The 13,495-nt window shown below is 36.4% G+C and overlaps 1 protein-coding gene across 2 annotated transcripts in view; it reads left to right on the top strand.

Moving 5' to 3' along the window:
• RAB3GAP1 (RAB3 GTPase activating protein catalytic subunit 1) overlaps nt 1-13,495 on the top strand; it is a 121,981-nt gene that overhangs the window by 59,525 nt on the left and 48,961 nt on the right. For both annotated transcript variants that reach the window (XM_052654549.1, XM_052654541.1), the window contains exons 6-8: nt 2,303-2,422; nt 5,202-5,367; nt 10,651-10,750. In XM_052654549.1, the coding sequence (XP_052510509.1) occupies nt 2,303-2,422; nt 5,202-5,367; nt 10,651-10,750 (386 nt within the window). The remainder of the gene's footprint in view (nt 1-2,302; nt 2,423-5,201; nt 5,368-10,650; nt 10,751-13,495) is intronic.

Here is a 13,495-nt window from a genome sequence, read left to right as displayed (position 1 = left end):
CTTTGGATAAATACCCAGAAATAGAATTACTGGGTCATAAGGTAGTTCCATTTAAAATTTTTTTGAAGACACTTTCATACTGTTTTTCCTACTGGCTGCACCAAGCTATATCCCCACCAACAGTGTTTGAGGGTTCCCTTTTTTTTTCTGCATTCTTGCCAATAGTTTTTCTTTTCTTTTTGATGATAATCACTCTAAAAGATATAAGGTTATATGTCATTGTTGTTTTGATTTGTATTTCCCTAATGATTTAGTGAGGACTTCCCTGGTGGCTCAGACGGTAAAGCATCTGTCTACAGTGTGGGAGACCTGGGTTCGACCCCTGGGTCGTGAAGTTCCATGGAGAAGGAAATGGCAACCCACTCCAGTACTCTTGCCTAGAAAATCCCATGGACAGAAGAGCCTGGTAGGCTGCAGTCCATGGGGTTGCTAAGAGTCTGACACGACTGAGCGATGTTTAGCATCTTTTCATGTAGCTGTTGACCATATGTATGCATTGATCTTTTAAAGATAATAGCAATAGGGAAAATACATTTGAAATAAAAGAAGAGAGCATACTTAACAGAGGTAATGGGGTGGTGTTTGAAATAAATCTTCAAAAAAAAAAAAGAATCTATTGATGTTCCGTGATGACTGTTGAGTAGGGAAAACATTCCAGGTAGTGGAAACAAATACACTGAGGATTGACTTTTATTGCAGATGAATAGGAAGCAGTTCACTTTGGTTTATTTCTTGTGAACAGGAGTATACACTGGCACAATTTTATGTGTATGGAGGGGGAGGAGGTAGTTTGGCAACAGCTATCAATGTTAAAGATGTTCAAGATGTTCTTTTAACCAGCAACTTCTAAGAATTTGTCCCACAGTTATACCCTGTAGAAATTGTTGCAGTATTGTTGCAGTAGCATAAAACGGGAAACAAAGTACTGACCAGTAGGGGAGATGAGCCTTTCAAAAGAAGGTACAGGAAGTATATTAATCTAATCTTTTTTGAGGATAAGATGGGTCAATGGACAGATGGAACGGTTTTGGAAGAATGACCAAGAACTATTGACAGCGGCTTCACTCTAGTTCCTGGGGATACCGAGGCAAATAAGTGCTTTTGTTTTATTTCTTCCAAGGATATTAAGAAAAGAAAGAAAAAAACTGTATGTAAATAGATTTAGAGCCTAAAATTCACAGCTCTGGGTTCTTTTCAGTATTTGATGCTACTTCTACATAACTGATTTTGATTTCAGGGGTAGGAGGGTGGAGAAGAGGTGAGAAGATGAAATAAACTTTTGTTATCTAAACAGTAAACAGACTATGATTGGATTTAAAAAAATTTAAATCGTTTTTGCTGCTCTTTTGGGGAATTTCTTGAGACTGTTTGTAGAAAAGTATTCATAACTGTTTCTGTAGAGTTAAAATAGGCAAATGAGTAATGCCTTTTATAAATTTATATTAAAAATATTGTTAAATAAAAGCACAACAGGGAGTGAATAGGACAGGAATTTTCAGGAGGCAAGATTACCAGTTTGACCTTAAATGTTTTTGTAAATTTTGGCTGCCGATTTGTGGTTTTTAATGGACTTGTCAACTAAATGAGAAGTTTCCATTATTGTAAGATACCAAGAGTAAGCCATTTTCTGATAATTTTGTAATTCCTATCTAATATGTGTTATTGAATGAAAGAATATAATAATTCTTTAATTATGATACTAGAGTAAACCTGGAGAATTAAATGGCAGTCCACTCCAGTATTCTTACCTGGGAAATACCATGGACAGAGGAGCCAGCAGGCTACAGTCCATGGGGTCACAAAAAAAAAAAAGTCAGATACGACTTAGCAACTAAACGAGAGTAAATTATGTTCTTTCTTAGACAGCACAAATATGACTGATAGTTATTTTTCTGACATTTAGGGAATCTATTAAATGTTAACTCTCCACATTAGTGGATTTAATGTTATCAGCTAATTAATACAAGAAGTCAGTGCTGGCTTTCATGTTTTATTTTTGTAACCTAACTTTTAAGACAAAACTGATTATTTAATTTTTTTTCTTTGTAATTTCAGCAAACTGCTGCTAATTTGTAAAGAATGGAGAGAAAATAGTAGATAAATGATGTGAATTTGTGCCAAATGAAGGAAATTCAGGTTGTTATAGGTTCAGTTGCCATTTAAGAAGGAAAGAAATGAAGACCTGTGGTTCAAACCTAACTTTCTTTTAAGGGAAATATGTTTCATGTTTCCCAAATAATAGATTTTTGTGTTCTGACATTTTTGCCTATTTAATGGCAGTGATTCTTTTTTCTTTTTTAAGGTATGGACTCCGAGAGTTTGTGGTAATAGCACCTGCTGCAAACAATGATGCTGTCCTCAGTGAATCTAAGTGCAATCTTCTTCTGAGCTCTGTGTCTATTGCTTTGGGAAATACTGGCTGGTAGGTGGACATTTCAAAACACCTAGACTATTTTAAATTAAAATCTATGAAGGAAACTGCTCACTAAATGTTAGGTTTTTGATTAATATAGGATTAGTATTTGTACATTATTATACTGGAATATTATATGTAAGGACCAAGGTGAGTTTTCATTCCAATCCCAAAGAAGGCAATGCCAAAGAATGCTCAAACTACCACACAATTGCACTCATCTCACACGCTAGTAAAGTAATGCTCAAAATTCTCCAAGCCAGGCTTCACGCCAGCAGTACGTGAACCGTGAACTTCCAGAGATCAAATTGCCAACATCCGTTGGATCATCGAAAAAGCAGGAGAGTACCAGAAAAACATCTATTTCTGCTATTGACTATGCCAAAGCCTTTGACTGTGTGGATCAAAATAAACTGGGGAAAATTCTGAAAGAGATGGGAATACCAGACCACCTGACCTACCTCTTGAGAAACCTATATGCAGGTCAGGAAGCAACAGTTAGAACTGGACATGGAACAACAGACTGGTTCCAAATAGGAAAAGGAGTACGTCAAGGCTGTATATTATCACCCTGCTTATTTAACTTATACGCAGAGTACATCATGAGAAACGCTTGGCTGGAAGAAGCACAAGCTGGAATCAAGATTGCCACGAGAAATATCAATAACCTCAGATATGCAGATGACACCACACTTATGGAAGAAAGTGAAGAGGAAATTAAAAAGCCTCTTGATGAAAGTGAAAGAGGAGAATGAAAAAGTTGGCTTAAAGCTCAACATTCAGAAAAAGAAGATCATGGCATCCGGTCCCATCACTTCATGGGAAATAGATGGGGAAACAGTGGAAACAGTGTCAGACTTTATTTTTTTGGGCTCCAAAATCACCACAGATGGTGACTGCAGCCATGAAATTAAAAGACGCATACTCCTTGGAAGAAAAGTCATGACCAACCTAGATAGCATATTCAAAAGCAGAGACATTACTTTGCCAACAAAGGTCCATCTAGTCAAGGCTATAGTTTTTCCAGTGGTCATGAATGGATGTGAGAGTTGGACTGTGAAGAAAGCTGAGCACCGAAGACTTGATGCTTTTGAACTGTGGTGTTGGAGAAGACTCTTGAGAGTCCCTTGGACTGCAAGGAGATCCAACCAGTCCATCCTAAAGGAGATCAGCCCTGGGATTTCTTTGGAAAGACTGATGCTGAAGCTGAAACTCCAGTACTTTGGCCACCTCATGCAAAGAGTTGACTCATTGGAAACGACTGATGCTGGTAGGGATTGGGGGCAGGAGGAGAAGGGGACGACAGAGGATGAGATGGCTGGACGGCATCACTGACTTGATGGTTGTGAGTCTGAGTGAACTCCGGGAGTTGGTGATGGACAGGGAGGCCTGGCATGCTGCAATTCATGGGGTCGCAAAGAGTCAGACATGACTGAATGACTCAACTGAACTGAACACAACAAATTCTTTAGGGAAAACATATCTAAAGGGAAACTTACTGAAATATTCCATGAATATTTAAAATGAATAAATTGTACTGTTTTTATATTTTGCTTCCAAATGTTTATTTAAATTTTGATGCAAAATCAGAACATGGAAGCAACCTAGATATCCATCAAGAGATGAATGAATAAAGAAGCTGTAGCACCTAAACACAGTGGAATATTACTCAGCCATGAAAAGGAATGAATTTGAGTCAGTTCTAGTGAGGTGGATGAACCTAGAGCCTGTTCTACAGAGTGAAGTAAGTCAGAAAGAGAAGAACAAATAAGTATTGTACATTAACATATATGTGGCATCTAGAAAGATGGAACTGGTGAACCTATTTGTAGGGCAGCAATGGGGATGCAGACATAGAGAACAGACGTACAGACACAATGAGAGAGAAGGTGGGACGATTGAGAGAGTAGCACTGGAGCATATACCATATGTGAAATAGAGAGCCAGTGGGAACTGAAGCATATACCATGTGTGAAATAGAGAGCCAGTGGGAATTTGTGTGACTCAGGGAGCTCAACCCAGGGCACTGTAACAACCTAGAGGGGTGGGATGAGGTGGGAGATGGGAGGGAAGGGACATATGTATACCTATGGCTGATTCATGTTGACGTATAGCAGAAACCAACACAACACTGTAAAGCAATTATCCTCCAATTAAAAATAATTTTAACAATACAAAAAAAAATCTAAAAACTTGATAACAGAACATCACCTTGTTCAGCCTCACCTAGGACTGTGCATTCAGGTAACTTGAAGTTTTTGTTTCTCTGCAGATGTTTTCGAATGACTGAAAGTGCTACAAGTATTGATTTTTGAAGTTAAGATAGATTTTAGTGAGTAGGCTAATTTGCAGATATGGAAATCTTTGAATAAGGAGGAACAACTGTATCTTCAAATGATTAAGTAAAATATAATTCACCACTAATGTAGGTTTAATTTGTATTGTTTAATACCTGTGAATCAAGTTTAATATGACCTTGAAAATCCTAGTAGGTAGGATCACTTTTATTTCAAGAAAATTTTTATTCTGCTTTTTTAAAATGATTTTTAAGCCATTTAAAAATAATTTTCTGACTGTACAGTGCCACTTGATGATAATTTCTTCAGTTTATTAGTGTAAGGAGAAAAGAAACTAATAATGCCTTTGTTATAAATATGTCTGTGGAATATTCCTTGTTTATTTCTTTAGATATTTGAGATTAAAATAATGTTATACTGTAAAGCGAGATTTAGAAGCTATTCAATGTTTAATGAACTTAAAGTCTATTCTTGTTAATTATATCCTACAGCCAGGTGCCACTCTTTGTGCAAATTCATCACAAATGGCGAAGAATGTATGTGGGTGAATGTCAGGGTCCTGGTGTCCGAACTGATTTTGAAATGGTTCATCTTCGAAAAGTGCCAAATCAGTATACTCATTTATCAGGTCTGCTGGATATCTTCAAATCAAAGATTGTGAGTTGGCATTGATACTTTGTCTTACCTGGGATCCAGATAAAAGTAGTAATTTAGTGATTTTATTGATTTCATAGAAATATTTCTCTCTAATATTGATAATATAATTACTTAGGAGAAAGATGTAATTGATTATAAAAATTACTGTGTGTATCTAAAGAAACAAATATCCAGTTAGTTTTCAGTGTACAAACTAAAAACTAGTTTGTACACTAGTTTTGGTTGTTCGGTTGATTAACATTTAGATACTGTGTTAACTCTTTATATTCCTTTTTCTCTAACAGTAATATTGCCAGCCCTCCCCTATGTGAGTGGGCCTTTATGTAGCTGCTTGTTGGGGACTCTGAGCAACTGAGATGTGAACTCTTTGGGTTCTGAATTGCTATTTTTTCCCCCCAAGGGTCTATTTGATATTTAAAATTAATCTGGCTTATAATGCTATGGCTGAGGGCAGTAGGGCTAACTTGAATGTGCTCAGTACATCTTTATTTTTCTCTAAAAACACTATAACAGAGATATGGAGGACTTGCCTGTGCTACTCTTTTACAAAGTAGCTGTCCTAGACTCTTTAAAAATAGCAGTTTCATGATAGACATACAAAGGCTGGGAGCTATTTAGCTTGTAAGAGACTAAAGTGATGTAACGACTAAAGGCAGTGTGTGATCCTTGATCACAGCAAAATAGCCATAAAGGTCACAATTGGGACAGTGGGACAGTTTTAATATGGATGGTATATTAGAAAATAATATCAGTGTTAAAATTCTTGAATGTGATAATTATGTTATGGTTGTATAGGATAATATCCTTGTTCATAGGAATCATATGCTGAATGAAGTATTTAGAGGTGAGTTGCCATGATGCTTGCAATTTACTTTCAGAAGTTTCAGTCAAAAAGATCATGTGGGTATTCATTATGCTAGCTTTGCAACCTTTCTGAAGGTTTACAAATTTTGAAAATTAAAAAAATAAGAAAATGCTGAAATTTCTTTTTTTAAACGTATATTATTTGTAGAAAGATATTTAGGATTAGAACATCTTAAACGTGTGTTTTCAGTGTTGAGGCTGTAAATAGCATGGTGCTAGGATTATCACTACAAAGATGAATCTATTTGATATTTTTAAAAAGTACATGTACCAGGTTAAGAAATTAAAGAGGTAAAAACTTCTTTATATCCTTAGTCCCTTTCCTCAAAATACCTATTGTTAGCTGTTTCTTGTGATTATCTCCATTAAACAAATGATAGAAGTATGTCTTTTAGAAAGTTCCCTGTCTATATGCAACTTTTCCCCCAAAACCTTTCTGGGCCTTGAATGCTGTCTTAAACACTACTTAATTCTTCATGTGTTGCTTTGAGAAATTTTTGAAAAAGACAAATATGTGTTATTTCTACCCCGTTCCTTTGTTCTCACCAGATCTTCAATTATGTTTAATTATTTTAGATAAAAATTCTAGTCAGATGCAAATATTAATGTTTTATTCCTCTTTTTAAAAACATTAGTGAAAGTTATTTTCATGGATCTTTTACTCCTCTACGTAACTCAGCTTCTTCCTGAACCTAGGGACCACGCTGATTTGTGAAGCCTGATTTAGAATATGACTGTTAAAAAAAAAAGGGTTCCTAATCAGTTTATTACATCATCTTTCAGAACTTTTACAAACCTCACTGGTCTAAATACAAAAGTTGATTTGGTAAGAGTTGAACTTAAAATAATTGAGACCTGTTTTGGGTACTTTATTGGTATTACATAAAACTACTTAATATGCAACTCTTTTATACTGTCTTTATAAATCTGTCTTTATAAATATTACCCTTTGAATCTACTGGATGTGTTCCAAGGCACTTTAGCCCCACAGTGACAATTTATTTCATTTTCACATGAATCTAATATTTTGAAAAGGCTTCCTTGACAGAGTGGCAGCAGAGGGTGGTTGTCCTTGGAGTCACATAAAGTTTAAATTTAAATCCTCTTTTGCCACAATCTTTTAAATGTTTGAAAGCGCTCTCATACCATAGCGTTTGCTTTTTCAATTTAGATATTCTTCATTCTATCAGATGTTCTTTATGTTTCATGGTTTTATATTCTGATTTGGATATTTATCTTTCTTAGAACTATTTATTTCTTCATGTTCTGGGGAAATTTTGTTTGCAGGCTCATTTTTAATGTCATCTTTTTATAGTTTTAAACTTTCCTATCTTCTCTAGTGGTTTTATAATTTTGTGATTGCTTCTTATCTGTAGACTATTTCAGAAGCCTGTCTTAAAATGGTGTTTGAAGCCTCTTGCTCAGTGTTGATACTGCGGTATTGCACATGGAGTCTTGGAATCATTGAATTGCTTGCTTTGATCATGAGTGAGTGAGTGAGTGAAGTCGCTTAATCGTGTCCAACTCTTTGCGACCCTGTGGACTGTAGCCCACCAGCTTCCTCCGTCCATGGGATTCTTCAGGGCTGGAATACTGGAGTGGGTTGTCATTTCCTTCTCCAAGGGATCTTCCCGACCCAGGGATCGAACTGAGGTCTTCCACATTGCAGGCAGACGCTTTAACCCCTGAGCCACCGGGAAGCCTGGATGCTTGGATCATAGGATCACAAAATTTTTTCTAGCCTGATACCTTCCAGCACAGCCACTGCCCCAAGCTAGAGTACTCTGTCCATATGTCTGCCTTAAGCAGAGAGTCTTGTAGTACCCTCAGTCTGGGCTGAGTACTTTTGGATCCATTTAATGCAGTCCATAATCCTGGCTGTCATCTGGAACTTAGCAAACATGTGTCTTGGGTCCCACTTAATACTTTTAGTTTTCTGTACCTTTTCTATACCTTTTCTAGGGCCCGTGAAGATAATTAAGTCATGTTCCTGGCTGTTTCTTTTTCGTCATCTCTTTCTGTATTTGCCAACATTGCTATGTGACTGGAGCAGAGGTTATGTGTCAAAGTGACCTCATTATGGTTTCTAGATCATTACTGGTCTAGAATTACTGGTGAATGCTCATTTGGTACCTAAACCTAAGTAAAAAGTAATTATTTCTGACCAGCTAGAATCTTACCTTGCTTCTATAGGGCACAGCAGCCCAAAACTGAATTAGCTCTCTTTTTTTTGGCAGCTGTCTTGAGATTGAGTTTGTGTTCAGTTAAAGTTAGTAATGACATTTATAGCTACTGATGCTGAGCTAAAGAGTCTGTGTTATTTCTTCTGACTAGCAGTATTAGAAACACCTGGAAACTGGGTAGATATGCAGGATATTGTTGAATCTACATTTTCACAAGCTCACTAGGTCATGCCTATACATATTTAATTCCTATTCCACATTAATATAGCTTAACCATTATTAAGGGAAGCTGAGATCATGAGATGTTTGGATATTATTAATTTTTATTATTATTAATGAGTATAAAGATAGATCTTAATTTTCTGATTCATTAATATAAACTATTTTGCATGAGTGACCATTTGTCACAGTCTTAACATTTTAGTAAAATATTCAAGACTGGCTTTGAGTTTATTTTTATTTTAAAGGGAAAAAGACATCTTAAACCCAGTTTTACATTTTATAGCAGTTTTTCTTTATTTAAAAAATGATTCACATTTTTTCTTTTACATTCAACATGGCTGAAGAGACTAGTAAGAAATTATATTTGTGTAATTAAAATTGTGTAAGATATTTTGAAATAGTGTTTTACTTAATAAATGTAATATCTCTTCCTGGTAGTAGTTTAAACAGCTTTTTTTTTAAAAGTTTATTTCTTTTTTTAAAAATTTTATTTTTAATTGGAGGATAATTACTATATAGTGATGGTTTCAGCCATACATCAACATGAATCAGCCACAGGCATACACATGTCCCCTCCCTCTTAAACCTTCCTCCCACCTCCCTCCCCATCCTACCCCTCTAGACTGTCACAGAGCACTGGCTTTGGGTTTCCTGCATCATATAGCAAATTCCCACTGGTTATCTATTGTACATTGGGTCATTTATATGTTTCAGCACTACTCTCTCAAGTCTTCCCACTGTCTCCCTCTCCCACTGTGACCAAAATTCTCTTCTTTATGGCTGTCTCCTTTGCTGCTCTGTAAATAGGATCATCAGTACCATCTTTCTAGATTTCATATATATGCGTTAACATACAAAATCTCTTTCTGACTTCACTCTGTATAACAGGGTCTAGATTAATCCACCTCATTAGAACTGACTCATGTGCTCCTTTTTATAGCTGAGTAATATTCCATTGTGTATATGTACCACAACTTCTGTATCCATTCATCTGTTGATGGACATCTAGGTTGCCTCCATATCCTAGCTATTGTACGTAGTACTGCAGTGAACATTGGGGTACCTGTGTCTTTTTCAGTTATGGTTTCCTGAGGGTATATGCCCAGTAATGGGATTGCTGGTTCGTATAGTAGTTTTATTCCTAGTTTTTTAAGGAATCTCTATACTGTTTTCTAAAGTGGCTGTTATGAATTTGCATTCCTGCCAGTGGTGCGTGAGGGTTCCCTTTTCTCCACACCCTCTCCAGCATTTATTGTTTGTAGACTTTCTGATGATGGCCGTTCTGACTGGTGTAAGATGACACCTCATTGTGGTTTTGATTTGCGTTTCTCTAACAGTGTGTGATGGTGAGCATCTTCTCCTGTGTTTGTTGGCGCTCTGTATGTCTTCTTTGGAGACATGTCTGTTTAGATATTCTGCCCAGTTTTTGACTGGATTGTTTCTTTTGCTGGTATTGAGCTGCATGAGCTGCTTGTATAGTTTGGAGATTAATCCTCTGTTAGTTGTATCCTTTGCTATTATTTTCTCCCATTCTGAGGGTTGTCTTTTCACCTTGCTTGTACTTTCCTTTATTGTACAAAAGCTGTTAAGTTTAATTTGGTCCCTTTTGTTTATTTTTGTTTTTATTTCCATTACTCTAGGAGATGGGTCATGAAGGATCTTGTTATGATTCATGTCAAAGAGTTAAGCAGCTTTATTTTAATGTAATTTATTTTCTGGCATTAATTTATCTCTTGAAGTTTTAGGCTGTGAGAATTCCCCTATGAAAATGATTTCCTAAACTCCGCACCTTTGGCTCTAATAACTTCAGTGACTTAGTTTTCCTTTTTAATGGCTAGAATGTCATACGTACATTTTTTTATGGATGGTTTATGTGTGCCGTATCTAACACTATAACCTGAAAATCCCCATGTCATAAAGGTAGTAATTCATCTATTTCAGTACTTTGAAATTTGTGTCTGATATTACAAGGGTACTAACATTTCATGGTATTGTCTTTGCATTTACTTCTTAGGGATGTCCTTTAACTCCATTGCCTCCAGTTAATATTGCTATACGGTTTACCTATGTTCTTCAGGATTGGCAGCAGTATTTTTGGCCTCAGCAACCTCCGGGTGAGATAATTTAGAACTATATTCAGAAATTAAAAGTATTTAACAGTGTGTTTCAAGTGTTCGAAATATTTGTAACTCATTTTTAATGTATATAGTATTGCTAATTTCATTGCCCTTATCACTTTTTTTCTCTTGAAAATTGTAGGTTTTTCTAGAGACAACTCTAGAATTACCCTAGACAGTTACTCTAATTGTCAGTTACTCTCTACTTGACAATCTGTCTTTGAAAAAACTATTATTTATAAAGCATTCCCTTGCTGTGGAACATTGTGTGCTGAAAATTAGTACGTAATGAATGATTAAAATGTCTGCTTTCAGAATATAAGAGAAACCTCTCTCCTATGCTGAGAACAGACATGCACAGAAATTTATAGAGAGTAGAGTTTGAAGAAGAGGGCTAAATAAGGAAAGCAGAAAAGGAAAAATGTATATATACACATATGCTAGAAAGAGCTGTAGAATATTTTACTTTAACTTGTGTTTTTATAAAAATTAATGAAAATCATTTTACCTACTTAGCCATTGATGTACTGATTCATTTCAGTTCAGTTCAGTCGCTCAGTCATGTCCGACTCTTTGCGACCCCATGAACTGGAGCATGCCAGGCCTCCCTGTCCATCACCAACTCCTGGAGTTCACTCAGACTCACGTCCATCGAGTCGGTGATGCCATCCAGCCACCTCATCCTCTGTCTTCCCCTTCTCCTCCTGCCGCCAATCCCTCCCAGCATCAGGGTCTTTTCCAATGAGTCAGCTCTTCGCATAAGGTGGCCAAAGTACTGGAGTTCCAGCTTTAGCATCAGTCCTTCCAAAGAACACCCAGGACTGATCTCCTTCAGAATGGACTGGTTGGATCTCCTTGCAGTCCAAGGGACTCTCAAGAGTCTTCTCCAATACCACAGTTCAAAAGCATCAATTTTTCGGCGTTCAGCTTTCTTCCCAGTCTAATTCTCACATCCATACATGACGGCTGGAAAAACCATAGCCTTGACTAGACTGACCTTTGTTGGCAAAGTAACGTCTCTGCTTTTGAATATGCTATCTAGGTTGGTCATAACTTTTCTTCCAAGGAGTAAGCGTCTTTTAATTTCATGGCTGCAGTCACCATCTGCAGTGATTTTGGAGCCCCCCAAAATAAAGTCTGACACTATTTCCACTGATTCATTTAGTAGTCATTAATTTTTAGCCTATAAATTTGTGTCTGCCAGGGACACAGATATAAACAGATATTACCTAAGTTTTAGGAAAGCTCAGCCTGGTGTACATTTAGCCTAAGTAAGTGAGGTTTAGGTTCCTGGGTATTTTCTCTCACATATAAGTGTAATTATATTCAAGTATATCTAGTAAGAAATTTAGTATCAACTTATAAATCATAGAAGGATTTTATTAGCCTGAAAACATTTTTCATTCTACCTCCCTCAGAGAGAATTACATTATAATAAAACAATATCTTTACTGTTTATTTTTGTTCCAAGTGGTTGGTTGGTTTTTATAAGATTGAAAATAGTAAATTGATAGTTTTAGGATGATGCTAAAATTAACGTAGTACATTTACCTTTTGGTGGTTATATTTACTACTACTGTTTTATAATACCACTGAATAATTTGAAATTCTTTATGTCCGATAAGAGAACTGCATCTAAACTATAGCAGAGGGAAATTAAAGCTTAAACTGAGATTTATATTAGAAGACTCAAATGTTTGTTTTAGTAATTTTAGTTCTTAAACAATACCCACCAGACAATTTATAGTTGGCTTCTAGTTTTGAAGTTTCAGTTCCAGCCTTCCTTTTCCTTTTTTCAAGAGTCATTCTAATAATAGACAGTTTTTAATGATATCCCCAGATAGTATGGTCTGTTGATGATCTAAGAAGTCCAAGAATCAGAATCTTAACATTATAATTCTGATTGCCAATAAGGCCTTTGTTAATGTTCTGTAGCAAGTTTTTAAAAATGAGTATCAAAATATTAACTTCTTCCTCGGTGGGTTGAAAGTCACATAAATTTTTAATATTTTCCCTTTTAAGGGGAAGAGACTGAACATATAATATGGGCTAGACACTGTGCATTTTATGTACTATTTCATGTAATTCTCATTTACTTATGAGACAAGTGGGGCTTCCCTCATAGCTCAGTTGGTAAAGAATCCACCTGCAATGCAGGAGACCCCGGTTCAATTCCTGGGTCAGGAAGATCACTGGAGAAGGGATAGGCTACCCACTCCGGTATTCTTGGGCTTCCCTTGTGGCTCAGCTGGTAAAGAATCCACCTGCAATGTGGGAGACCTGGGTTTGATCTCTGGGTTGGGAAGATCCCCTGGAGAAGAGAAAGGCTACCCACTCCAGTATTCTGGCCTGGAGAATTCCACGGACTATACAGTCCATGAGGTTGCAAAGGGTCGGACACGACTGAGTGACTTTCATTTCACTTCACTTCACTTCACTCTACGAGACAAGTATTATTTTTCTTAGAAAACAAAAGTAACTGACTCAAGGTGACATGGTCACCAAGTGCTAACGTTCACATTTAAATCCTGGTAAAACTCCAAGTTGCATCATCCTTGGATTCTACAATGTTGCTTTTCGCCTTTTAATTTAATTAAAATTTTATACAGGTATAGTCCAGTAATAATTTTTAGCTTGCTAAGTTTTTTAAAAAAATATTTTCGACTGTGCTGGGTCTTGGTTGCTGCTCAGATTTTTCTCTAGTTGTGGCGAGGCAGGGCTACTTTTTACTTGCGGTGCCTT

This window comes from Budorcas taxicolor, chromosome 2 (assembly GCF_023091745.1).
Source record: "Budorcas taxicolor isolate Tak-1 chromosome 2, Takin1.1, whole genome shotgun sequence".
Classification (NCBI taxonomy): domain Eukaryota; kingdom Metazoa; phylum Chordata; class Mammalia; order Artiodactyla; family Bovidae; genus Budorcas; species Budorcas taxicolor.
Note: the sequence above shows the minus strand (reverse complement) of the source record. Positions and strands in the feature narration are given on the sequence as shown.